The 24071-nt window shown below is 40.7% G+C and overlaps 2 protein-coding genes across 8 annotated transcripts in view; one reads left to right on the top strand and one right to left on the bottom strand.

Annotated features, from left to right (window-relative positions):
* Positions 1–2013, bottom strand: part of ERMARD (ER membrane associated RNA degradation) — a 54416-nt gene extending 52403 nt beyond the window's left edge. For 2 of the 6 annotated variants that reach the window (XM_053297518.1, XM_053297527.1), the window contains exon 1: positions 1563–2011. In XM_053297518.1, the coding sequence (XP_053153493.1) occupies positions 1563–1613 (51 nt within the window). In that variant the 5' untranslated portion in view covers positions 1614–2011. Of the gene's footprint in view, positions 1–1562 lie in introns of all 6 variants that reach the window. The other 4 variants (XR_008316492.1, XM_053297499.1, XM_053297486.1 and 1 more) reach the window with 4 other exon arrangements.
* PHF10 (PHD finger protein 10) lies at positions 1721–23743 on the top strand. 2 transcript variants are annotated; one of them, XM_053297546.1, is made up of 12 exons: positions 1721–1935; positions 5475–5581; positions 6106–6236; positions 7383–7460; positions 8582–8715; positions 8840–8989; positions 10488–10597; positions 12358–12508; positions 13574–13726; positions 21181–21289; positions 21519–21707; positions 23523–23743. In XM_053297546.1, exons 1-12 carry the CDS (start codon positions 1867–1869, stop codon positions 23606–23608), a joined length of 1467 nt encoding a protein of 488 aa, XP_053153521.1. In that variant the 5' UTR covers positions 1721–1866; the 3' UTR covers positions 23609–23743. The 2 variants fall into 2 exon arrangements, with proteins under 2 accessions (XP_053153521.1, XP_053153515.1); XM_053297540.1 differs by having other exon boundaries at positions 7377–7460.
* The last annotated feature ends 328 nt before the right edge of the window (positions 23744–24071 follow it).

Genomic DNA, 24071 nt, shown 5'->3' with positions numbered 1-24071 from the left:
TGCCCCACCTTTTCCTGCCCACAGCAAGTGTGCCGGGTAGGAGGGTGGGTGCTGGGCAGGTGACGGAGTGCGTGCTTGCCATCCACACCGCTGCCTCCACCCGCCACTTTGTAGCAGTGGCAACACCACTTTGTGTCAGTGCTTGCCATCCTCACGGCTCGTCACGCCTACACTCCTCGCCGCCGCCTGCACCACCACCTGCCAATTTCAGGTGAGTGGAGGCAGCCACAGCACGGCAGGTGAGTGAGTGTTCCCCACTGCCTGCCCTCCGTGGCAGCAGAGAGGGCAGGGCAGACGCATGCTCCCCACCCTCCTTCCTGCCACCTACTGTGGTCAGGAAAGTGCCCGGGCAATGGGGGGTGGGTGGCGCCTTGCAAGCCATGGGCCGGGGGTGGTGGTGGCAGTGACCCAGACCTTTAGCCTGGAAAGGAGACGCTTCCAGCCATCAATGACTGCAAGCACTTTCTCCCCCAGCTCCCTGCCCTACCACCAACTGCCCCACCACTATCTGTGGCTGCATGCTTTCTCCCAGCAGCTGAGGGGAGACGTGAGGGCGGGAGGAGACCCATGCAAGTCCCACGCGCAGTCTCTCTCCAGGGGTGTAGCAAGGTTGGAGTGAGCCCAGAGACAAGATTTTAAAATGGGCCCCCCTCTGATATACTCACACACAAACACACTTCACAATATATAGTGCACTCACCATCACATCCCCATTATGAATATGGTGAATATCTAGTTCACAGGGACAGATCCAGCAGGAAATTACAGGGGGTGCAACAAGAATCCCCCTGATAAAAGATTCCACCCCCATATAAATTTTGGGGCTTGGATTTTCTCTCTCTTGCAAATGTACTATGCCAGGGGGTGTCAAACTAAAATTTGGTGGTGGGCCAGATTAGATTCTGATGCACCTCTGGTGAGCCACACATAGCCTTGCACCCGCCTCATATCACATATCTTCCTCCTCCTCTCTGCTCTCATTCTTTTTCTCCCCCCCACCTTTTATTTGCTGAATTCACTACTTTTTACACTAAAATACACTCAGGGAAAGATTGATTTTTTAATTTTTTTAGAAGAAATTCGGAACAAACCTGCTAATACCAGCTTTTTACATGGAAAATCCTATCACTCTTCCTCTCTCCCTTACAGAGATGTTTCTAGGTACTTAAAAGATCCAGGGGGTGCAACATGGGTGGGTGTGGAGTCATGTGACATGCCTCTGGGGGGCCCCTTGAGGCAGTGGGGCCCCAAGACAACTGTCTCCCCTTGCCTAATGGTAGTTACGTCCCTGCTCTCTCCCAACCATCTCCGCATATATAATTCGTCTGCCTAGGGACAGCCCTGAAGGACACCACCAAGTCTCTTATGAACCCACAGCCTTTGGCTTGTAAGCCTATTAAAATCTGTGACGTGGGCGCAGCAGGCATCCCGTGAACAGTGGAAGTGCACTCCACACATGTTCAGAGGCATCACAACTAGTCAGATGTTCAGTGGACAGAAGTATAGCGGTCTAGAAAAAACAGTTGCAATGAGTCTGCAACGTGATTTTAACAAATACATACATCTGACTTGCTTACTATCCAGCATTCCATTCCCCTAAGGTTCTTCAACATGTAGCCCGAAAAGGCCTATTTTCTTCCTTCCGACGTTAAGAAACGGAGGCTGTCTACCAAGCGCGCGCGCGCGCGTCGAACTCATCGGTCAGTCACTCAGCCTCAGCCGCCGGAGGAGGAGAATGGGCGGCACTGAGGCGGCTGCGTTGCCATCCCCAGACGAGCAGGTGGCGCTGTTGCTGGGCGTCGCGGGGAAGGTGCGAAGAGGGGGAGTCGTCTCTCTGCCTCCGTCCATCCGTGGCCGGCGGCGGCGATGGCGGCCGTTCTGTCCCCGCGGGTTTGTGACAGCGACCCGGCCACGCCCGGAGCCCAGTCTTTAAAGGTGAGGAGAGCGGGGAGTCAAAGGTGCCCTTCTCCCAGCTCAGCAGGCCGGGGGAGCTTGCTGGTCGGGTGTGAATAAATCCCGTGCCGGCCCGAGAGGCGCAACATGAAGGGACGGACACCAGCCTCCTCCTCCCCCCACCCGCCCCCGGGCGCCTCTGTTTTATCCCAGCGCGAACCCCTGAGCTGATGCCCAGGAGCTCCGCTGGCGTCCAGCGAGGCTCGAAGGAGACGAAGGAGATGGGCGGGTGGCCCATGTGGGGAGGAGTCGACAACGCAAGGAGGATCTCGGGCTAGTCCCCAATAACACTGGCCTGACTGAGACACTTAACACCATCTTATGGGCTGATGATGGACGCTGTCAGCATATTGGCTGAAGTTACTACCTCTTCTTCCTTCAACTCTGGATTGGATTTCAGGGTTTTATTCTTATTTATTTACTTAATTTATAGCCCGCCTTTCTTGCTTACGAGTTCAAAGCCGTGTGCATGGGGTTCCCAGACCCAGGTAGTTTTCCATCCAGGAAAAGGTAAAGTGTGCCGTCAAGTCGGTGTTGACTCCTGGCGACCACAGAGCCCTGTGGTTGTCTTTGGTAGAATACAGACACTGACCATATCCAGACCTGCTTAGCTATAGCAAAGTTGTGGCATCATGTGCCTTCGGGACTGGGACTCCGGTATTGGATGCAGTGGACTTACATGTATGCATACATCCAACACTGTCAGCATCTCCCATCACCTCACCCACTTTTATTCCTCTCACTAGTCCTATTCGCATGTTATATTCAGCACATGCACAATCTGTGTACGGTAACTTTTTAAAACTAGTGTACTTGGGTCATTTTAGAATTAAAGATTGTGGGAGTATACTAGATGTTTATACATTATTAAAATTATGATAAGAAAATGGATAGAACCTTTTCTCTCTTTCTCATCATACTAGAATGTATTGACCTGTATGCTTATACAGCTATTCACATATTATGTTGAATGCACACACAATAGTACACTTTCTAGCTCTACCTGTTTTTGAGGGAGCCAGTATCCAAGTTTACTTAGATACTGACTCAAATGAACACATGTGCATCAGTTACAGACACCTGAGCGCATGTACAAGATCATGTCCAAATAGGGCATGTTGCCATCATTAAGTGAAGAGGGTGTGTGAAGAAAAGGCTTGGATACTGTGAGGAATACAGGTGGACTTTTGGAGTGCATCCTTCACCATTGCTTACTTCTGTGGGATTCCTGACAGTGAGGGCCAGGCTGCTCATCATGGAGGGTGATGTGTAGGTTTTTCAACAGTGTCCCTAAGTAAAGCACTTTACAATTCCATATAGGAATGAATGGTAACCATGGAAAAATATATGATAAAGTAAAGATGTGTGTTTTGGGGAACACTGATACAAGTGGTGTTGAAATGCAATATATAAATATTAATAACAAGCTGACCTGGCGCAGAGCATCTGTGCCCCTAGTTCTCCCTCTCTCTCCCCCCTCTTCATTTCGTGCTCCCCTTCCTTCAACCTCAGCTTGTGTTCTCCCCCACCCCTTTAGCCCCATTTTGTGCTCCCTCCATGCCATGCATGGAATTAGCTATGAGTACATTTAGAAGAACTATATATAGAGAGAGAATAATAATAATAATAAGTAATAATATAAGGGCTAAGCCTGCCCTCTGCTGCTGGTTATCCCAGCCACTGAGAACAAAGTCTGCTGCTTCATATGCATTGTCTCATCCTGGCTTGTGTTTCTTGGTCAGTGTTGGGAACTGGCTTGTACAGAGATAGGAGATTCTCCTTGAGCTCCTGTCTTCTCCATATGATCATTTACACCCCGGCATTTAAACCTGTTTAATGGAAAATCAAGATCTGTATGCCTCAAGATCTCTTGCCCTAATAGCTAGGTACTGAGCCGAGTCTCACGATTGGTGAGACCCGGTTTGGGAAGCTTACAAATGCAGTCACTCACGAGTAGACCCCCAGAAGAGAGGTGAAAAGCTGCCTCCTGGCTCCAGGGGTCTCCAGTATGCCCTGCGCACTCACGCAGGGCATACTGGAGTGTCCGGGGGCCACACGCCGCTCTCCCTGCAAACGATCCGGGCGGGAGCCCTGGGCAGCTGGATTGGCCACCCACATGATTGCCGGATCCGTGATGGAGCCGGCAGGGGCTGGGGAGCTCGGGGGCTGCGCGGCCCCCGGATGCTCCAGTATGCCTTGCGTGAGCGCGTAGAGCATACTGGGGAGACGCCAGGAGGCGGCTTTTTGCCTCTCCTCTGGGAGTCCACTCGTGAGTAACTGTGGCATGGAGCTGCTCCGCGACTACTCACGATCTTTAAAACCAGGTTTGCGGAGCGCTCCAGGCTCGCAGCCCATTTTGCCCCATCGTGTGAACCACCGGGCTTGGCTGCGAGCCTGGTGGTTCCTAGGCAGCTGATTTTGCTCAGCTGCGAGCCCGGTGGTTCCTAGGTGGGTAACCCGTCTAATTACCCCTGCCCTTAAACCTGGTTTTAAAGATTGTGAGTAGACCCCTGGAGGAGAGCGAAAAGCCGCCTCTCAGCTCCGGGGGTCTCCCCAGTGTGGAGGGAAGTAGAGAGGGCCCCTGAGCTCCCCAGCCCCCTCCCCAGCTCCCTACGTGGCTCCTGAGCTCCCCAGTCCCCTCTGGCTCCGTCATGGAGCCGGCAATCGTATGGGCAGCCGATCCGGCCGCCCAGGGCTCCCGCTCTGATCGTGAGCAGGGAGAGCGGGGTTAGCCCACTCTCCCCGCTCACTCTTACGAACCGGGTCTCACTGATTGTGAGACCCGGCTCTCTACTTCCCTCCCCCATCACATCCTTGCTTATATTGTAAGAGATCCTGCAGTGTGCCCTTCTTAAACTTTATGCGGCTCCTTGTCATCCCTGTAATTATTGTTGCCCCAAGTGACTGGCTGAGTTGTTTTTATACAATGATTATATGCAGATGTAATTCATTCCAGTGATTGTTGAAGTGGGAACAAATTCCAAGACCTCATACTTCCTTCTTTACACCCCCTCCCCATCCTTGCACACTCAGTTTTTGAAAGCATCCTGGCTTATTAAATAACAGTTATCTGTGATGTCCACACCTGTGGGAACTGTAGTGTAAGCATTCTCTACATACTAGGAGAATATCAAAACACAGTTTGATCCTCATCTGATATTCAGGTTTGTTGGGGATGCTTAAACTACAGTTTCCCAGTTCAGTTGTCACAGGAAACTCGGTTTTAGTAACCAGGATACTTTTACTGGGCATGTGAGAGGAGGAGGAAAGGGGTAGGGAATGTGTGGAATTGGTGCTCATTCCTGGGATCATTATGTCTGCATTTGCCCAATATGTGAAATCAACAGTGAATACCCCAAAAGCATTAGAATGAGTGTTGCCAGAGTTTGGGTTCCAGTAGCCAGGGCCGATGCTTTATGTTGCTATTTCTGCTCCACTTTGATGAGTATGTGCTGTATTTTCTGGGATTTTTGCTTTTTAATGTTTGATTTTTTTATTTTTATTTTTTGCTCTTGTCACAGGATGACACAGAAGAAAATTCAAATGATAGCAGCCAACCATCTAAAAGGCGGCGAATGGGCTCAGGGGACAGCTCACGAAGCTGTGAAACTTCAAGTCAAGATCTTAGGTAATACCATGCTTTTAAAGTGTTTTTCTCTGGACTGGTATAGTATGTGTCTTTTCTTTACATATTCTAATTTTGTAAACATATATACACACACAAATAAACCTTGCTGAATCATTTGCTTACTCACAAGGGTATTGAAATGGTTAAGGTAATTCTCCCTGAGCTAGCACCCTGATATGTGGTACCCATATAGTCATAAATGGTCCCTAGAAAATTTGGTCAATAGAACAGGACATTTGTATTTTTCTCCCTCAGTGTTGAGGGCTGAAAATTTTACCCTTAAGTGAGTAAGTTGTTCCTGCTTTTGCTAGAAACCTGTAATTTGTCAAAAACATAGTCCAAGACATCCTGATTATTAGATTAGCTTGAAAATGGGACAAAACCTAACACATGAAGTTTATTTCATAATAAAAGGTAATATTCTAGTACACAGTAAGTGAAGCCACATGTAAGCCGTAATGCTTTGCTGTGGCAGTTCTTCCTCTGAATGTTGATTGTTTCAAGATTCATCTTTCTGTGTTTAGCTTCAGCTACTTTCCAGCTGAAAACCTGATAGAGTATAAATGGCCACCCGATGAAACAGGAGAATATTATATGCTTCAAGAACAAGTCAGTGAATACTTGGGTGTGACCTCCTTTAAGCGAAAATATCCAGGTATTTATATTACGAAGTCTTATGTGGATTTCTGGAAATTTAACATACGTACAAGTTAGTAATATCAATAAATCTGTTAATTTGCCTTTAATGAAATTTTGATGGCCAGCAAGGAATTGATATTACTATAAATTGATACCATATTACTATAAATAGACACAACATGTTCCTTACTGTTCAAGAAAAAGGAATATTCTCATAATAACTCATGTGCATGGACATCATCCAGTAGCAAGTTAACTATCTTTAGAGCTTTGAAATTTTTTGCGAATCTTTGATAAGACAATTGAATTGCTTTTCATTTGCCTGCACAGAATGGACTTATTGGCTGTAAACTTACACACATCTGTTGTCACCCATATTCTTTTCTGTCATTAATTTAAAGAGAGAATTGTATCTGTCTTCCAGTATGTAGTTATTAATGATTTGGCATCCCTAAACATATTGACTATTATTAACCTTGCTAGCCTCAGTGTGTGTTAAATCATTTCAGTTATCTTAGATTTCAGATTAATATTCTTTAATGGGTTTCAAATGGCTGCATACCCTTGTTCTCAAAGTTAGGCAGGAAAAACAGAACTGCTGTTTGTGTGTGTGTGCGCGCGCGCATGCGTGCACACACGCATACATGCGCGCACATGGTCTTTAAGTCTGACAAAAACAAGAAGTATTGTATTTCTTGCAGGGATTAATGTAGCACTCTTTCCCATGACAGCAACACTAGTTATGAAATTTAGTATTAAATTATGCTTTAATTTTAAAAGTCAATAAATTTAATAATATTATAGTATCTATCTATCTATCTATCTATCTATCTATCTATATATATATATATATATATATATAAAAATTAAATTTATTATTACATTTGGTATTCATTAGCTACTGATAGATAATTATGGTGGATTTATACTTCGACTAACACACTCAGAAATTCCATTAAAGTCTATGGACATAACTTCCAAATTATTGTATTTAGGATCATGATTGCAGATATTAATACTTTAAAACATTGAAATATTAGTTTATTGGGAGACGTTTGGAGGGAAATCTCACAGTGTTTATCTCATACTTTTGAAGAAGTTACAGAATCCTTTACACTTCTTTTTACTACTTCCCCTTCTCCCCCTTTTCCTTGAGATTTAGAAAGACGAGATCTATCTCACAAAGAGAAGCTCTACCTCAGGGAGCTAAATGTCATTACGGAAACACAGTGTACTTTAGGTAAGAAACAAAACAAAAACTTTTTGTTTTAAACATTTAATGAAGTACAGTATTTAAAAATGTCCAGGATGATAAAATGAATTTGTAAGTATGAATATTTCATTACTGTCTTTTAATGACAAAATCATTTTAAAGATGTGCAAACTCTCCTTCAAGATTATGACTTTCTTAAAGCTGGATGGATCATTCTAATGTTTAGGATCTGGAGTACAGTGGCTGATAGCCAGACTGAGTTGCTCAGCTGTACTATTCAGGAGTTAGTTTAAAGGCCTCCTTAGTTTAGTAGGACTACTCAAGAGTAATTTAGTCTGCTTGTCAGCCCCTGATACTAGTTCCGTGAGCCAAAGGCGGCTTTAGACCCCCCCACCTCAACTGGGTTCTAGTGTGGGTTTATTTTCACATTTAGAACCCCACTGGAGGGGGGCAGTGACTTTGAAGAGATTTGAAGCAGAGATGTGGCGGGCAGAGGAAGGGTTAAGTGCCTTCTGCTACATCCTTTCTGCTACACATTGACTCCTCCTGAAGTTGTCCTTTCAGGAAAAAAAGTGGCAGCTTTTGCCGGTGAGTTACATCCAGATGTTTGTAACTTCTAATTGGGCTGTAAAACCATGAAGCTTGACTCAAGTTGCAAAGAGCAGAGGTTTCACCTTTTATTGTGCGGTTGCCAAATGCATTTTTTCTTATACTGATGCTCTAAGCAAGGATGGACTACAGGTCTTTAAAAATATGGATTATGCTAAAGACAGAGGTGCTTATGTGCCGCGCAAGGAGCTGCCAATCCAAGAGAGGGTGCACATGCTCCTTCTGAGCCATTGTAAAGCATGCTTGCACAGCATGTGGAAGCAGGGCCACTCTGTGGCTACTAGTCCTTGTGTAAATGTGGTTGCGATGTTGCTTCTACCATTCCAGTGGGAGTAACACTGCAACTGCATTTATGCCATGCTTAGTAGGCACAGAGCAGCCCTGCTTCTACATACTGTGCTATTTAACAGTGGCTCGCAAGGAGCACGTGCGCCTCTCTTGGATCAGTGGATCCTTGTGCAGTATGTAAGCCCTTAATTTCATTTCTTACCAAAATGCGTTTAATGAAATCATGTGAATATCCTTTTGATGTGATCCAGGTCTAACAGCCTTACGCAGTGATGAAGTAATTGATCTGATGATTAAAGAATATCCTGCCAAACATGCTGAGTATTCTGTTATACTTCAAGAAAAAGAGCGTCAGCGAATAACTGATCACTATAAAGAGTATTCTGTAAGTATTCTCTCAAATTTTATTTGGTGAGAGGTTTAAAACATGGAGCATGACACTGAATGCCTTTTGGGATATAAAGCTTCTGCAGTTTTTGAAACATTTTTTTTTAAAAAATGTGTTCCAGCAAATGCAACAACAGAACACGCAAAAAGTTGAAGCAAGTAAAGTTCCAGAATACATTAAGAAAGCTGCCAAGAAAGCCGCCGAGTTCAACAGCAACTTAAACCGTGAACGAATGGAAGAAAGAAGGGCCTATTTTGATTTACAGACACATGTAGGATGGCTTAACTTTCTTGCTCAAATGACTATAGGTAGCTTCTTGTTTATTGCAAAGATGTCAGATTTATTTATTTATTTTGCATTTTTCTTGGAAACATACTCTTTTGTTTTAAAATTGAGCTAGATGGTGGTGTTTAATTTTTTATATCACCTAACCCAGATGGCTGTAGGCATTTCACATGTTGAAGGAGCTATGGGTGGGAGTCAGTTGCCCAAGTTTATTCAGCTTATTCTTGCTTGTGCAAGGAAATGAATACAGGTCTCCTGTATTAGATACAGATGAAATGAACTCTTCTCTGAACTAGCCTGTCTCCATTGGTCCTGTCTGGCCTGGAAGTCACTCAGATCCCAAACAACTGTGAGCTCACCCAGATGCTTTGGGATTCACACCAGCTTTTCTTATTATTCCTCCACTCTATTTGCTGTAATTGCAGTTGTTGTAAGGTACAATTGCTATGAACCTTTTTTAAGGACACTTTTAAAACAATGGGACAATAAACAGTATTTTTCCTCACTTTTAAATTTCAGAGTATTAATGCAGTTTAACTACATGTGCATTCTTTACATTTTAGTTTGCATGAACTCAGATTGAACAGCTAAAGAAAAATGCATCCTATGTAGGAGTACAAAGGAAAACATCTCCATATTCTCTGATCTTACAGCAAAATGTGCAAGTGGGCTGCTGGGAACATACTCTTTATCCCACTTCGTGACAATCCATACGTAAAGTGATTAGGAGTATGGATCTGATTTCCACAATCCTTTCTCCCCTTAATTGAGCCATAAAATCACCAGACAAAACGTTGTATGTTGAATAGAGATTGCTTATGACTTATTTATATTTGTTGCACTTTTATACCACCCAATCTAAATTAATAGCCTTGGGCAGTTTACAATTAATACATTAGTAGGTTTGTTTGTATACTGCCCTAAGAGGAGAGTTTGTTTGTATACTGCCCTAAGTTTGTTTGTTTGTATACTGCCCTAAGAGGAGAGCTGAACTTGTGGTAGCAAGCATGACTTGTCCCCTTAGCTAAGCAGGGTCCACCCTGGTTGCATATGAATGGGAGACTTGATGTGTGAGCACTGTAAGATATTGCCCTAAGAGGATAGAGCCACTCTGTTAAGAGCAGAAGGTTCCAAGTTCCCTCCCTGGCATTTCCAAGATAGGGCTGAGAGAGATTCCTGCCTGCAACCTTGGAGAATCCGCTGCCAGTCTGTGAAGACAATACTGAGCTTCATAGACCAATGGTCTGACAGTATATAGCAGCTTCCTATGTTCCTATGACCCAAGGGTGGTGAATTGACCATCATATCATTGATATACACATTGTGTGTGTGCCATACTACTCGAAGTAGGACACATATGCATACATCTGATCATATTTGCATGGAAAAACTAATGATTTGATGATCCTCTGGAAAAACAAGTGAATTCACCAATTTTTTGTGGAAAATTAGCTCCATTTTTTTGTTCTGTTTCAATAATCCAGGTTATCCAGGTGCCTCAAGGGAAATATAAAATCTTACCCACAGAAAGGACAAAGGTTAGTCCTTATCCAGTGGCTCTCATACCAGGCCAGTTTCAGGAGTACTACAAAAGGTACAGTTAAAATATTGAGATATAGTTGTTCTGATTTTATTTTAGGAGAAGATAGTTTATAGGAATTGCTAACAGAATATGACTTTGTCGGGGGGTGGGGGAGGTATGTAAGGGAATAGCGTTCTTGTTAAGCACTAGCTTGGCAATTTCCTGGTTTCATAGCCCCTTTCTGCCTAGAATAGAGGAGCATAATTAACAAGACAACTTAAAACAAAAACTGCCACACTCGGCCACACCAAAGGTCCTTCTACTCCAACATGTTCTTTCCAATGGCAAACACCCAAATCCTCTAGAGAACGACATGGAGAGTTCAAAAGTGATGACAATTCACTGTTTCTCCCTGATATCTGGATACTGTTTCCATGCTTTAATTTAGCTAGCATGGTTATTATAATAATTTAGCTAGCACTTTTTATCTATTCTTTATGAATTGGTCTTTTTCTTAAAACCACCTAATTCTGTGGCCATTGCACTGTCATATAGTCATGCATTTATGTCATGTAAAGAAGTGCAGACTGTCCTGAACCTACTTAAAACAAGCTGAATTGGGTAACAAATGAATTCTAGAATTATTAGAGTGGGGGAATCTCTATACCCACCAGTCACAATTTTTAACTTACTATCACTCTGCACTCCTTACACTGTTTTTCTCTGTTTAGGGGAGTATTTAGAATAAGTTTTATTTCTGAGTGTCAATGCTTTACAGTATATAGATGACCACATCCACGCAGGGATAAGGCATCAATCTTAGGGCTAAAATAGAGTCCGGTGTCATTGTCCCCCCTCCCGCCCCAGCTGCAGGGCATGTGTGTACATACAGGTGCCACATTGGGCTCCCAGCTCTCTGTCTAGCCTTTCCCTTCTGCTCAGTGAAGGAACACTGTCATTTGTGTTCCCTGAGCAGAGGAGGGAGGTTTCTCATTGCTCAAAAAGGTCTGGTTTTTTGAGTGCCCATGCATGACTGCTGGGAGAAAGAAAATCCAGACTCTATGGGGATCCCGTTGAATGCCAGCAGTTTGTCCTCAGTGGACTGGATTGAGTTTTAAATGACTGATGATTGATTTATTCCATTTTCAAAATGAGAATAAATCCAGTGGTCAGTTTGAAAAGGTGCTTGGGCAGGGGGGAGACGTGAAAGCTGCATGTGTGTACCTTTCAAGCTTGCACCTCCCTTCTCGCATGTTGCCCTTTGGGGAAAAAACAGGAGAAATGCAATGCCATTGCATATCTTTTTGTTAGCATTCATCATAATATCTCCCAGCTGATTCCCTCAGTTGCAATATTTTGTTTCAGGTCAGTCCAGTCACACTTTCTCTAAGTGTCTGGAAGGTATGTAAACACAGATAAGGTATTCAGTGTCTCCTCATGGTAATGCTGCTTTTGGCTTGACTGAGGACTCAAGTCTTCTGGTATGCACTGTAGGAGTTACTGAATTCAGAGAATCAGGCTCCTAACACATGAGAGAACAAGAATGATTGCAGTCTCCAGAGCAGTACTTAAACATTCTTGGATCATTAAGTATTTTATACATATAAAACTGAAACGGAATACAGAGGCATGCTAGTTCAGTATAAAATGCGGATGTTAGCCAAGTATAGTCAAATATTTCTTTAAATGGCACAACAGTTTTGTGATGCCCAGATGTTTATATCGCTAACATCACAGATAAAGTACTGTTCTTTATTACCATGCCTAAGTGCTCATCAGCAGTTCTCTTTAAAGGGAATATGGCACTGAACATGGTTACTTCTTCATTTCAGATACTCTCCAGATGAGCTTCGATATTTGCCATTGAATACAGCTCTTTATGAGCCCCCCTTAGATCCAGAGCTGCCTGCATTGGACAGTGATGGAGACTCGGATGATGTAGAAGAACGAGGTGATGAAAAGCGGAAAATCAAAGGCAACTCGGTGAGTTAAAACTGTTTAGTAAAAACAAGTATGTTTTCCTCTTTGATTAATAGAAGACTGGCAAATACAGAGGACCAGGTTGTAAGTCAACTGTTTGTGCTCTCTCCTTGTCTCCGTACAACCCGTGACTCATTCATGGCAAGCCGATGAGCTGCATGGCTGAGTGGGGGATCTAAATCTGGATCTCTTGCATCTGAATATAGCTCCCTTAACTGCTGAACCTCATATCAGTTACACGTGTTTGCATTTTGATTTTGACTTCACAGAATTACAGCATCTTGGCTATACAGATTTTGTAAGGGTGAAGCAGCTGGAGTGTTTTTAATTACATCATTCAGATTAAGAAACTGTTAACCCCAGGGGTTCTCAAATTTGGGTCCCCAGATTTTGTTAGACTACTGTTGCCATCATCCCCAGCCACAATGGCCTTTGTGGCTGGGGATGAGTTAACCTTTGGCTAACCCGTTAAATAATGAGAGCCAGTGTGGTGTAGTGGTTAGAGTGCTGGACTAGGACTGGGGAGACCCGAGTTCAAATCCCCATTCAGCCATGAAACTAGCTGGGTGACTCTGGGCCAGTCACATCTCTCTCAGACTAACCTATTTCACAGGGTTGTTGTGAAAGAGAAACTTAAGTATGCAGTACACCACTCTGGGTTCCTTGGAGGAAGAGCGGGATATAAATGTAATAATAATAATAATAATAATAAATAATAGATTGATGACTAGAAACCTTTAAATGCTCAGTAGCCAGTGACTGCTGCTCTGTTAATGTGGGATTAGATTTCAGCTAATACTGCCCCGGTTATAATCTTGCCCCACTGTTGTGACTTTTAAAATGTGATCCCCAGTACACCATCAGGAGAACACTGGACTGCAGAATCAGGCAATTACCCTTTTCATTTGGAACCTCAGAGGTAAACAGATAGTCCATCATTTGCTTGACAGTAAAGAGGGAGGCATGGTCTTCTTCCTAACTCTAATTGGCATTGAAGTTTAGGAAAAGCTCTTATTGTTGCCAGCTTCAAGCAAGCAAACAAACAAAATGATGATCTTTTCGTTATAGGACAACTCATCTGGCAATGTATCCGAAGGTGAATGTCCTCCTGAAAATCAGGAGGAATCTTTTCAGGGAAGACAAAAAGCAAGAGAGAAAAATTCTACTCCAAGAAAAGAGGGTTCCAAGCGATCTGTATCCAAATCAGTTCCTGGGTACAAGGTAGAAGAAAAAAGCCCCTGACTCAGCTTCTTTACTGACCAGCCTCTCTCCCTGAAACGTTTAACTTTGTTTTTCAAAAATATGGAACTTCTGCTTACTATACTTGACTAGCTGCTCTCCTGTTGTGCATTCCTGTTTGCTTCCTTACTTCCTGTTGCTTTATTTTACTTGGGGCCTTACTGTTCATTACCCTGGCTGTGAAGTGGCTTATGTTTTCTGTACCTAAAGCAATTGCAGCATGAAACCCCATTATAAGAACAGTTTTCTCATTTTTGCAGGGTGAGAAGGTAGATAATTCATATCAAGTATAACTTTGGGAATTGGTTTAAAATAACTTTGTCACCAGTGTGATCATTGGCTCACACTGTCAAATGCAGCGAAAATGTTGAATATATTTTCTTATAACATATTTTTCACTTGGAAAGAGGTAACTGTTTAGAATGTAATTTAGTAATAGTACCCTTAACAAATTCCCCTCATAGGTAGGATGTTGGAAAAGCTTTGGTTTTCCAACATTAATATAGCATTACAATATTGTTTTTAGGGAATACTAGCTAGTTTACCTAATGGCAACCTGGACAGTCCAACACAATACTTTTTCATCTGTACCTCTTCATGTAGTTATATCAGGAGCTAGTCTTGGACTCATATTGTGTTGGACTTCCCCACCACTCTTTTAGTTTGAAGAACTGCAGTTTTTAAAAATTGGTTCTCTATTGCAGGATTGGGGCATATGCTGGTCTGAAACTCCAGGTTTAGCTGTTAACTGTGAGCTGGTTTGGATGATATGCTCTTGGTCCACATGATTAAAAGTGTGTGTCTGGTGAGGGCATCAAATGCATGCCAATTATGACATCTTTTGCAGATGTCCCATTGTCATCCTGATGCATGTGGAGGGGTTGCTTGTTGGAACAGTTGCTCTAAATGTGCTCCATTTACTAGTTAAAAATTACTAGTAATTTCAAATACTAGTTTAAACTAGTAAAGCTGTCCAGGAGGATGTTGGGATGCTCATGGAAGATGTCACATAATGATGGGTATGCACTCAGCATGGGTCGGAAATGTATTATCTGAAGCAGCCCATTGAGAGTACAGTGAAGGGTGGGGCAGAGAGGAAGTGTGTATTTGTTAGACTCCTGCTACCCGTGCTTGTAAAGGTGATGGGGGAGAAGAATTATCTGATCAGACCCAGAATTTCTAGCTGTCCAGGGCTTTAAAAGTTTTTGTGGCGTTTTAAGCAGTGGTTATTATATCCATTATATAATCATCAGTTTTACTGATGCATCTCCGTTTAGGAGTAAATGGTACTTTCATATTTCTCTTGAACTAATATATGATATTGAGGGTTAAGTTAAATAAGGAGGAATAACCCATCTTGTTTCCATTAAAACCAGTGGGAAATCTACTTTACACTGCAGTCAAAACAAGAGAAGGCAAGTGTGTAGGAAATGTTACAGGAAGAAAAGTAAGGAAGGTGGCTAAAAAGTGATTAAAGAATGCCTAGTCTGAGAAGTTGTGTAGCACGTCACAGTTTTAAAGTTCTGTAAACCATTATAGAACTCCATGGTTTATATGCTGATTTTTTTCAAAAAAAATCATTCAAAAATCATCTAGTCACTTTCTTGTTAAGAGTTGTGCAGCTTTGATTAGAAAAGGCTTCCAGGAATACTATTTTAAGTGCATAAATGCATGCTTTCAGCCTATATTACAGAAAACAATACTGTATAGTCTTCAGCTATATTTCCTTTCAGGAATAATTTTTAAATGATACAGTTAATAGAGAACAGGGAACTTTTGCAAAACACATCTGTTTTTACGTATTTGTATTGCAAAAGGTCTATCTTATTGGAGACCAAAATTTATGCTAGTAATGTGTGTCAGGAACAGTGTTCCCTCTAACAAGGATTCCCAGATGTTGTTCACTACAACTCCCAACATCCCTAGTTGCAGTAGCCTTTAGCTGTGGATTATGGGAGTTGTAGTCAACAACATCTGGGAAACCCTGTTAGAGGGAACACTGGTCAGGAAGTCTGAACATGAAATTTGAGGTGGCAGTGTAGCATTTTTGGAACTTTGGGGATTATGTAAACAAAGATCACAACATACAATAAACGTTTGGCTAGTCTGTCATCATGAGGGCACAGAATCACGAACTGATTAGTAAAGCTTTTGACCACTAAATATAGAACTATATCTTGTTTTCAGTGCTTGGATTTGAAAATAGATCCAACTGACTGCTGACCACTAGTTCAAAACCATCCATATTTAGTCACTCTGAGGATGATCCACTGCAAGGAGTCCCTTGAAATTAGTGTTCCCATGCTGTTGTGCAGCTGTCATTCATTGGTGAATGGTGCTGGAGAATTTCCTGTGCATTAGGTCCCAAGAAGACAGCATAGGCTACTTTGAGAACAAAATAGTGCCAAGCCTTTTTCCTACCCATGGTGCTTATTAATGTTCCCCTCAGAGCTCCTTGCTTGATGTAATGTCAGAATGGTTTTAAACATGTAGTACATTTTATTACATGGAACTGAAGAGCATCTTCACTGAAGATGGTTGTCTGTCTATAACAGGTATTTATATGCCTAAATGAAGGCACTTTGAAGTATATAAATGGGGCCTTAACTATTGTCCCCAGGAACTCTTCATATTTCTAATGGTTTTATTATGCAGCATTCACTAGAAAATTACCAGTATATCATCATATATTAATCTCTAGATCATACTTTTTTTTAAAAAAAGTAAAATTCAAGTATAAGAGTAGTTGGGATATACAACCATACTATTAATAGGTCATGGAATACAGATTTTACTTCTCTTTTTAAACTGACACTTGACTATAATCTTCTTTTCTCATTATGGGGAAACAGTTCCCCATGTACTCTTCTTCAGGAGCTATTCTTGTTGCTCTAACTGATGAAGGACTGATGGTTATAATTGCACATGTAGTCGTATCCTTTCCTCAGAGTAGGGGAGATGTAAATTGCACATATATAAACTGAGCATGCAGCAAGAGGCTGGGGTGAAATCCTGATACATCCCACTTATCTTTCTCTCTCATCCCAGAACTCTGGTTCATGTTCATTTTGCTATGAAGACAGGAATGCCTTATTTTCTGGCAATGTAATTTTAGAGAACCCAGTATACTTATTTAGAGTTGTTAGTTATTTTAGCATTAAGCTACAATCCTGCACATTTTTAGGCTGCTTAAATTCCATTATCTTCAGTGGGATGTATCAACCTGTATACAGGATTACAGCCTTGGTCTTAAAACACATTTTGGAAGCAGCAGGATAGAAAATTCTTTTTTCTTCACTCTGTTTTTTGAGTTATTAGTACTACTGTTTGTAATAATAGTAGTTTGAGTTGAAAATTGAGTTGGACAGCAACGTGCCAGACAATGTATTTGTGTTCCTGCAAAGCCACGTTTCTGCTTTTAGTATCACTTGAATGGCTTTGAAATGTGAAGAGGCTTTCCTTTGTATTTCATTTGTATAGGAGTACCCTTCCATGTTTTTGGAGGCTCTTTTAATACGCTGTGACTATTTCACTCCTAGGTTTGTGGAGCTGGGAACAGGGGGAAACATTTTAAATAAATGCACCTACAACAGTGTTTAGTACGTAGACTGTGTATCAAAGTATTAACTGCACACAATGCAGCGCAGAAATAGTAACTCGAAGATAGTTTTGCTTTGGGTGATGGAGAGGGAGTTTGCTACTGTATTCTAATAGCAGTAGAATATAAATATGGTAAGAGAATTAGAAAAGTGCACTTGCTGTTTTGTTTTATATTGATATAGCTTAAAAACAGTGAAAACCTTACTCGCAGAATGTAGCAGTAATGAAAGGATAAACATTGCAGGAATGAGGTTTAATCCTTTTGTTGGGAGGAGCAGGGTATAAAAAGGTATACATGTAGGACTAGAATAGCTCAGTAGAACTTTATATGTATGTTTTCACTTCCATGGTATTTATTATTTTGTAGAAACATTTGTGAATGTTAGACTTCTTTTATCATTTGATTATATTTATGTATATAAAACAGGTGGACTATGCTTTTTTAAAAAAATAAATAAGCAAGAAATTATTCCTGAACGCCTCTGTCATCTTTTGAAAAGGGAGCTGTATATCAATGCCTTGTGGATGTTTGTTTTAATAAAACTCTGGAGGCCAGACAAGTTAAAGGACCCTGAAGCCCTAGTTCTTTTTAACATTTATACATGGATGTAATAATTTTAAGTTTTAAAATAGGGCTAATGCATATTAGCACTTGAAACACTTCTCAGGATGTTAGTTATTTCTAATTCCTGACAAATATTTGGCCCATATGACATCTTTTAGATAGATCTTATTTTACAAAATCTGTTTTGATAGTTTGGTTTTTTCAGATGCTTAATACCATTTCAGTTCAAAATATTTTTTTTTCCTCTGGTTAAGTGTGGTTTTATAGATCAATAAGTTTGATTACTTACCAGTGACTGGTAGTTTAAATCTGTACTGCTTCCCTTAGCATAACTAAAGTCTACCAGACAGAAATATGTATTTTGCAAAGGTAATTGTTAACATCCCACTGTTTGAGTGTTTGACCAGCCAGTGTAAGGTATTATTTCATGGTTATTTGTTTAATGCTCTTCTTGCTTTTCTCATTGGCTTTGCAAAGTTCTGCCTGATCATACCTCTCACTCTTTCAAAGCTTGGGATATGTTTTTATGATGTTTATTTTGAAAAGTGCTAACAATAATATCTCTAGATATTCCACGAGCCACTATCCCATATTTTACAGCCAGTTTCTGATAGTCAGTAAGCAACTTTACACTTAAAGGCTCCCACACTGCAGACATAACTGGAGAAAGGGTTCCAAATTTCAGGCACCAATATCTCTTCAAACCAGCAGATGTTGCCCTGCAAACTCTCTTTGGCCCATTTACAGGATAGTTCATAAGTATAATATGCAGATGCTTGGACAAATTATACTGATGATGTTGTGAAAGGCAGTGGTTTTGCAGCAGTAGTAATGCAGCATTATACAGCAAAATATAGGTTTTTGGTTGGTTTGTTTGTTTTTAAAATTTTTTTAATTTCATTTGTAGTAATGTTAATGTGTGCAATTCAATCCTATGCATGTTTATTTGAAATTAAGTCCCACTGTGTTCAGTTAGGCTTACTCCTTGGTAAGTGTGCATAGAATTGCAACCTTAGACACAGCCTTAAAATTTTTTAATTTGGAGGTAAATGAATTAGACCTACATAGCTGCCATACCAGGTACATAGTTTGAAGATTGTTATGAAAGTCAAGTATGGGTTATTTTCTGTAACATATTAAGGCATGTATTAATATGGACATAAAACATCAAGAAAAGCACTGCAGATCACAGATGTATTCAATCCCCCCACCCCCCGAGATACTATATAGTGATTTCAGACAATGAAGTGATTTATTCTGGTGCTAAATATACTAATATTGGTGGTAGTACTTGCAAAGCAGGAAAATCAGTCAGATAATAATGGCATAACTTTGTATACGTTTCCCCATGATTTCTGTGCATTTTAAAAGGTGGCTGGATTAACATCTTATAATTGGAAATTGATAGAAAATATGTGGAGTACCTTGGAATGCTATTATTTGATGCTAAGTTTACTGAGTATGTGGAGTACCTTGGAATGCTATTATTTGATGCTAAGTTTACTGAGATGTCCAAATAAAGTTCCTATTTATTTTAATGGTACTGGATTGTGATTATGATCAAGTTTGTTGTACACCACCCAGAGCCTTTGGATGGGGCGGTTTATAAATGTAATTAATAAATAATAAAAATATGATTAGGGTGTGTACTTCAATACCCGAATTATAATCTTTTATCATTTAAGTCAACAATATCATTTTTATTTGCACATTTCAGTAAAGTAGCTTTAAGTGATATCACTGCAAAGTGTTCTAGAAACTTCATGTCAACTTCTGCAATGGATATAGCTGGTCATCATTATACCAGCTAGTCATCTCTTTGTTACACTAGCATTACCAAGGAACAAAGAACAGGGTGGTGCTATTTAGTGTTCCCTCTAACAGGGATTCCCAGATGATGTTCACTACAACTCCCAGCATCCCTAGCTGCAATGGCTTTTGGCTGGGGATTATGGGAATTGTAGTCAACTTCTGGGAATCCCTGTTAGAGGGAACACTGGTGCTATGCATATGAAGGGGTAGGCTCAGTTACCTGCACCACTCTGTGCTGTGGTGCCAAAATAGACAGACAGACAAGGACCTAGGCTGCAGTCTGGTGGGACAGAGTTTGGTGTATGTGTAAAACCTGTCTTCTACAGGGTCTATTGAGATCACCAACAAGTAGGACAGGACACAGGTTCTCTCCCCACCGCCCCATAACTAAATATCTGATTGCAGCTTGCTTATCTTCGCTAACAAAAGTCAACAGCTTCCACTTATTTACAAATGACAAGTGAACAGGCTCCAGTCAGCAAAACTCAGGTAACAGGAACAGGAAACGTTTCTGCCTGCAACTTAGCAGAGTTGGGTACAAGATCTCCTTTCTTTCAGCACTGCACCTTATGTAATGTTATATGTTGTGGGTAATATCATTGGCTGACATCCTGACTAACAAAGTGCCAGCAGACTAGCAGTGCTCCGTGTGTCATATATGTGGGGGGAGATATGTGATTTTCACTGATGTGCCCTTCCCCTCAGGAACCCACTTCCTGGTTACAGGGGAGATTTGCAAACAGTGCCCTCTGCACCCACCCCCGGCACTGCCTTAGTCTGGAAGGCAGCAATACACACAAAGTTTCAGTATTGCATTAGTCAGGATGCCAGCTAGTACTGTCTTTAGCAAAACGATTGTTGGCATCAATGGGTCTTTAAAGACTACAGGCTTAATGCAACGTATAACAGTATAAATTGCTGCTCAAAGATTAATTCAGTTTGCATAGGGCAACAAATTATTATATACATTATTTAGCATGCTATTTTATATATCCATAGTTACAAATTTAAAAGCTTATAGAAAGTTTGTATATTAACATTAACTGGTGTTACATTTTAAAAAGATTATTCCTCATTAATTTTTGCATAACGTGTATTCAGGCTGTAGGCAATCTGACCTCATGTTCATCATATTTGATAATTTGATTATTTGTTTGTGGCTTTTAAAGAAAAAATTATGAGCTAACGTACATGCTGTATTGGCTTGGGGTATGTTTTTGTAAAATATACAGTATAGTTCACTTTGCATATACGTTAGACTGTTCATTTATATCCCCAGTATCTTGAATACAATCAATACCTGTCAGTTTTTAATCATTGCCTTTGATCCACACCACACAGAAGGTTTGTTAATGTATAACAGTCAAAATAAGGAAATACATTTTGCAAAACAAAAAGAAAGAAAAAACCTGTATCAGTTCTTCTGGAATGAATTTATAGCCCTCTTCTACCCTTCCAGCCAAAGCCCATTCCAAATGCTATATGTGGAATTTGTCTGAAGGGTAAGGAGTCCAACAAGAAAGGGAAGGCTGAAGCACTTATACACTGCTCCCAATGTGAAAACAGTGGTAAGTAACAGAATATGCTGTAACTCTCTCTCTGAACATTTAAAGTGATGACTCTGAAATCTGAAATGCAGAATTATGTCAGCTTCAAAAATTAACATTTATACAGTTTTAAAAAATTACTATAACATGCCTGATATGCTGAAACAAGCATCATCCATAAAATAAGCTATTTAATTATTCTTGTTAAAGATACTTCATTTGACTAGTAATGATACTGGTTTTGATCTAGGCCACCCTTCCTGTCTGGATATGTCTGCAGAACTTGTTGCAATAATTAAGACCTACCCGTGGCAATGTATGGAGTGTAAAACGTGCATTATATGTGGGCAGCCTCACCATGAGGAAGAAATGATGTTCTGTGATGTGTGTGACCGTGGCTATCATACGTTTTGTGTGGGGCTTGGTGCTATCCCATCAGGTAATTTATATGCAATACTTTTGTTCAGAGAACAAACTCTTCCTCTTAGTTGCAAGAAAAATCTACTACAAAATAATTATTTCCGCTGAAGAAAAACTTGTTGCTTTCTTTCTGTTGGAAAGATGTTAATCTCTAATAATTTTCTACAATGAGCAATTACTTTGTGCTCTTTATAGGAATTAATTTTAGTGAATTCTTGGAGGTAGCGCCAAGAATTAATAGTGCAGTTAAACATCCAAGTTTAGGATGTTTAACTGCACAATAAGGAAAATCCCAGAAAAGTAAACTCTGTTCCCTATTATCTATTCTTGTTGCTTTTAAATATCTATGTATACAAAGCAAAGCATATGACAAAAACCCAAAATGTCATCTGAAGATAGGAATAGGCTGGATTTATTTATCAAATTTGTATGCCGCCCCAAACTTCTGTCTCTGGGCAGCTTATGAATATGATTGAACAGTTAAATCTTGCAGTAGAGAAGCTGACTCCTGATCATAATTATTCTTGATGATTTAAGCAGTGTAGCTGTTGGGTTGAGCTGACCTCTTCCTCCCTGCCCCCCAACCTCCTGTGTATTTTAGTTGCTTTAGTAAAATATAAACATTAGCTTGCCACTGTGAGCCAACTGAAAAAGCCAAGAAAAATCTAGTGAACTGAGCATATTGTTTGAATCTAGTGAAATGTGTGCATGGCTTTTTATTTAGCAGCTGCTGCTAAAACTATTCAGTTGTAAAAAATTGGAGTTTTTCACTTCTACCATTCAGGAACATGATTCTGAACAAACAGTTTCCTCTGTTGGACGAAGGACAGTGCAGTGAACCACACCCACATGTGGCTGATTCTGCTCTTTTCCTACAGTACATAGAATGATCCCTGAGAAAACTTACTTAATAGGAGATAGAGGTGGCCCTCATTATTCGTGAGGGTTCCGTTCCTGTCAATTTCTGTGGATAATAAAACCACAAATAAACAGACCGTAACTCTATGGGGACTGGAGGGGTTAGGTTCCTTGAGCTTAGAAAAATGCTTAAAGCGGGGGCATCGGGCGGGGGGAATAAGGGTAGAAAAGCATAGTACCCTTTTCTCCAGGAATGCCCCTAAATCCTCTTATTTTTTCATTTATAATCTTTTTTTTATACAAAAAGCCACAAAATAGCCATGCTTAAAAATGGCAGCTGGAAATGACACTGGAAGTCATTTCTGGCCATTCGGGAACTTGCAGATAAAGAAACTGGATCTCTGACCCATGCACAGATACATGAAACCATGGCTAACAAGGTTCTCTTATATGGCAATACACAACTGGACACCTTCAAGCAGTATATTGCTGCCTCTCTTCTGCAGTGTACTTAGGGGAACAAGTAGCAGTGTGCTGCTTGATTCCAAAAGAAAGTCATTCACAGCCCTGGAGCATAGATGTTGACTTCTTTGAGAATTAAAGTAGTACTTGACTTGTCAAGAGGCGTGGCAGACAATTGAAGAGGCACAGTAACACAACGAACAATTCTTAAGGTGTTATGTTATGCTTCTCCTTCTGTAATTTATCAGTACATCATTGAAAGAATTACAGAAAAGATTATTCCTTTCAACATTAAGCGTGGAGTGCAAATTCTTAACCTTCCTGAAACTTGTTTTTAAGTTGCATGAACTTAAAGTTACAGCCTAGTCCTAAACATATATGGTCAAAGTCCCAAAGAATACTTTCAAGAAAGTGTGTATAGAATTACACTCAACCTGAAAAAACACTTGTACCAACTTGTTCTATTAGGAGGAGATGTTTGGTCTGCTTTTAACTGACAGCTCTGATTTTGTAGGTCGCTGGATTTGTGACTGTTGTGAAAGACAACCTCCATTACCCAGGGGCAGAGGAAGAAGAGGAAAAAACAGCAAAGAAGGCTAAAACTATTATTTACATTCTATACTGAACTGCACAAAACCAAGTGCAAAATTTGGTGCTATTTAACCTACTGCTTTGTTATAAGGAAAAATACCACTCGAAACATTTTTCACCAAATAAATTCTTTTTTTAATTTTAGTATGATGGGAAGGTTATTGGACAAATTTTGTTCCAGTAGCTTTGCTTGATAATTGACAGTCTCATGCATAGGGGAAGTTCTCCCTATCTGTATTATGTATAATTTGTCATATAGATCCAGTACTGCGCAGTAGTCACTTCTGATTTGAAAAAGTTGCACAGCAGATCTACATATTGCATATTATGTTCTATGTCTCTCATTCTAAACAAAGCAAATTATCATATGACTGGTGGGTGATTGCTGTTGCTTTCTGATAGTACTTTCATTTATTAGCATGACAGCTCCCAATACTTTATAAGGAAATTCTGCTAAAAAGCTTAAAGTCTC

The sequence above is a fragment of the Hemicordylus capensis genome, chromosome 1, assembly GCF_027244095.1.
Source record: "Hemicordylus capensis ecotype Gifberg chromosome 1, rHemCap1.1.pri, whole genome shotgun sequence".
NCBI classification, from domain to species: domain Eukaryota; kingdom Metazoa; phylum Chordata; class Lepidosauria; order Squamata; family Cordylidae; genus Hemicordylus; species Hemicordylus capensis.
Note: the sequence above shows the minus strand (reverse complement) of the source record. Positions and strands in the feature narration are given on the sequence as shown.

What these genes read in the sequence shown, in the direction of transcription:
- PHF10 (XM_053297540.1), top strand. Translation starts at nt 1,867, where the DNA reads ATGGCGGCCGTTCTGTCCCCGCGGGTTTGTGACAGCGACCCGGCCACG. An exon ending in AATCAGTTCCTGGGTACAAG is followed by an intron (nt 13,727 to 21,180) that starts GTAGAAGAAAAA and finishes CTACCCTTCCAG; the next exon opens with CCAAAGCCCATTCCAAATGC. An exon ending in GCTTGGTGCTATCCCATCAG is followed by an intron (nt 21,708 to 23,522) that starts GTAATTTATATG and finishes CTGATTTTGTAG; the next exon opens with GTCGCTGGATTTGTGACTGT.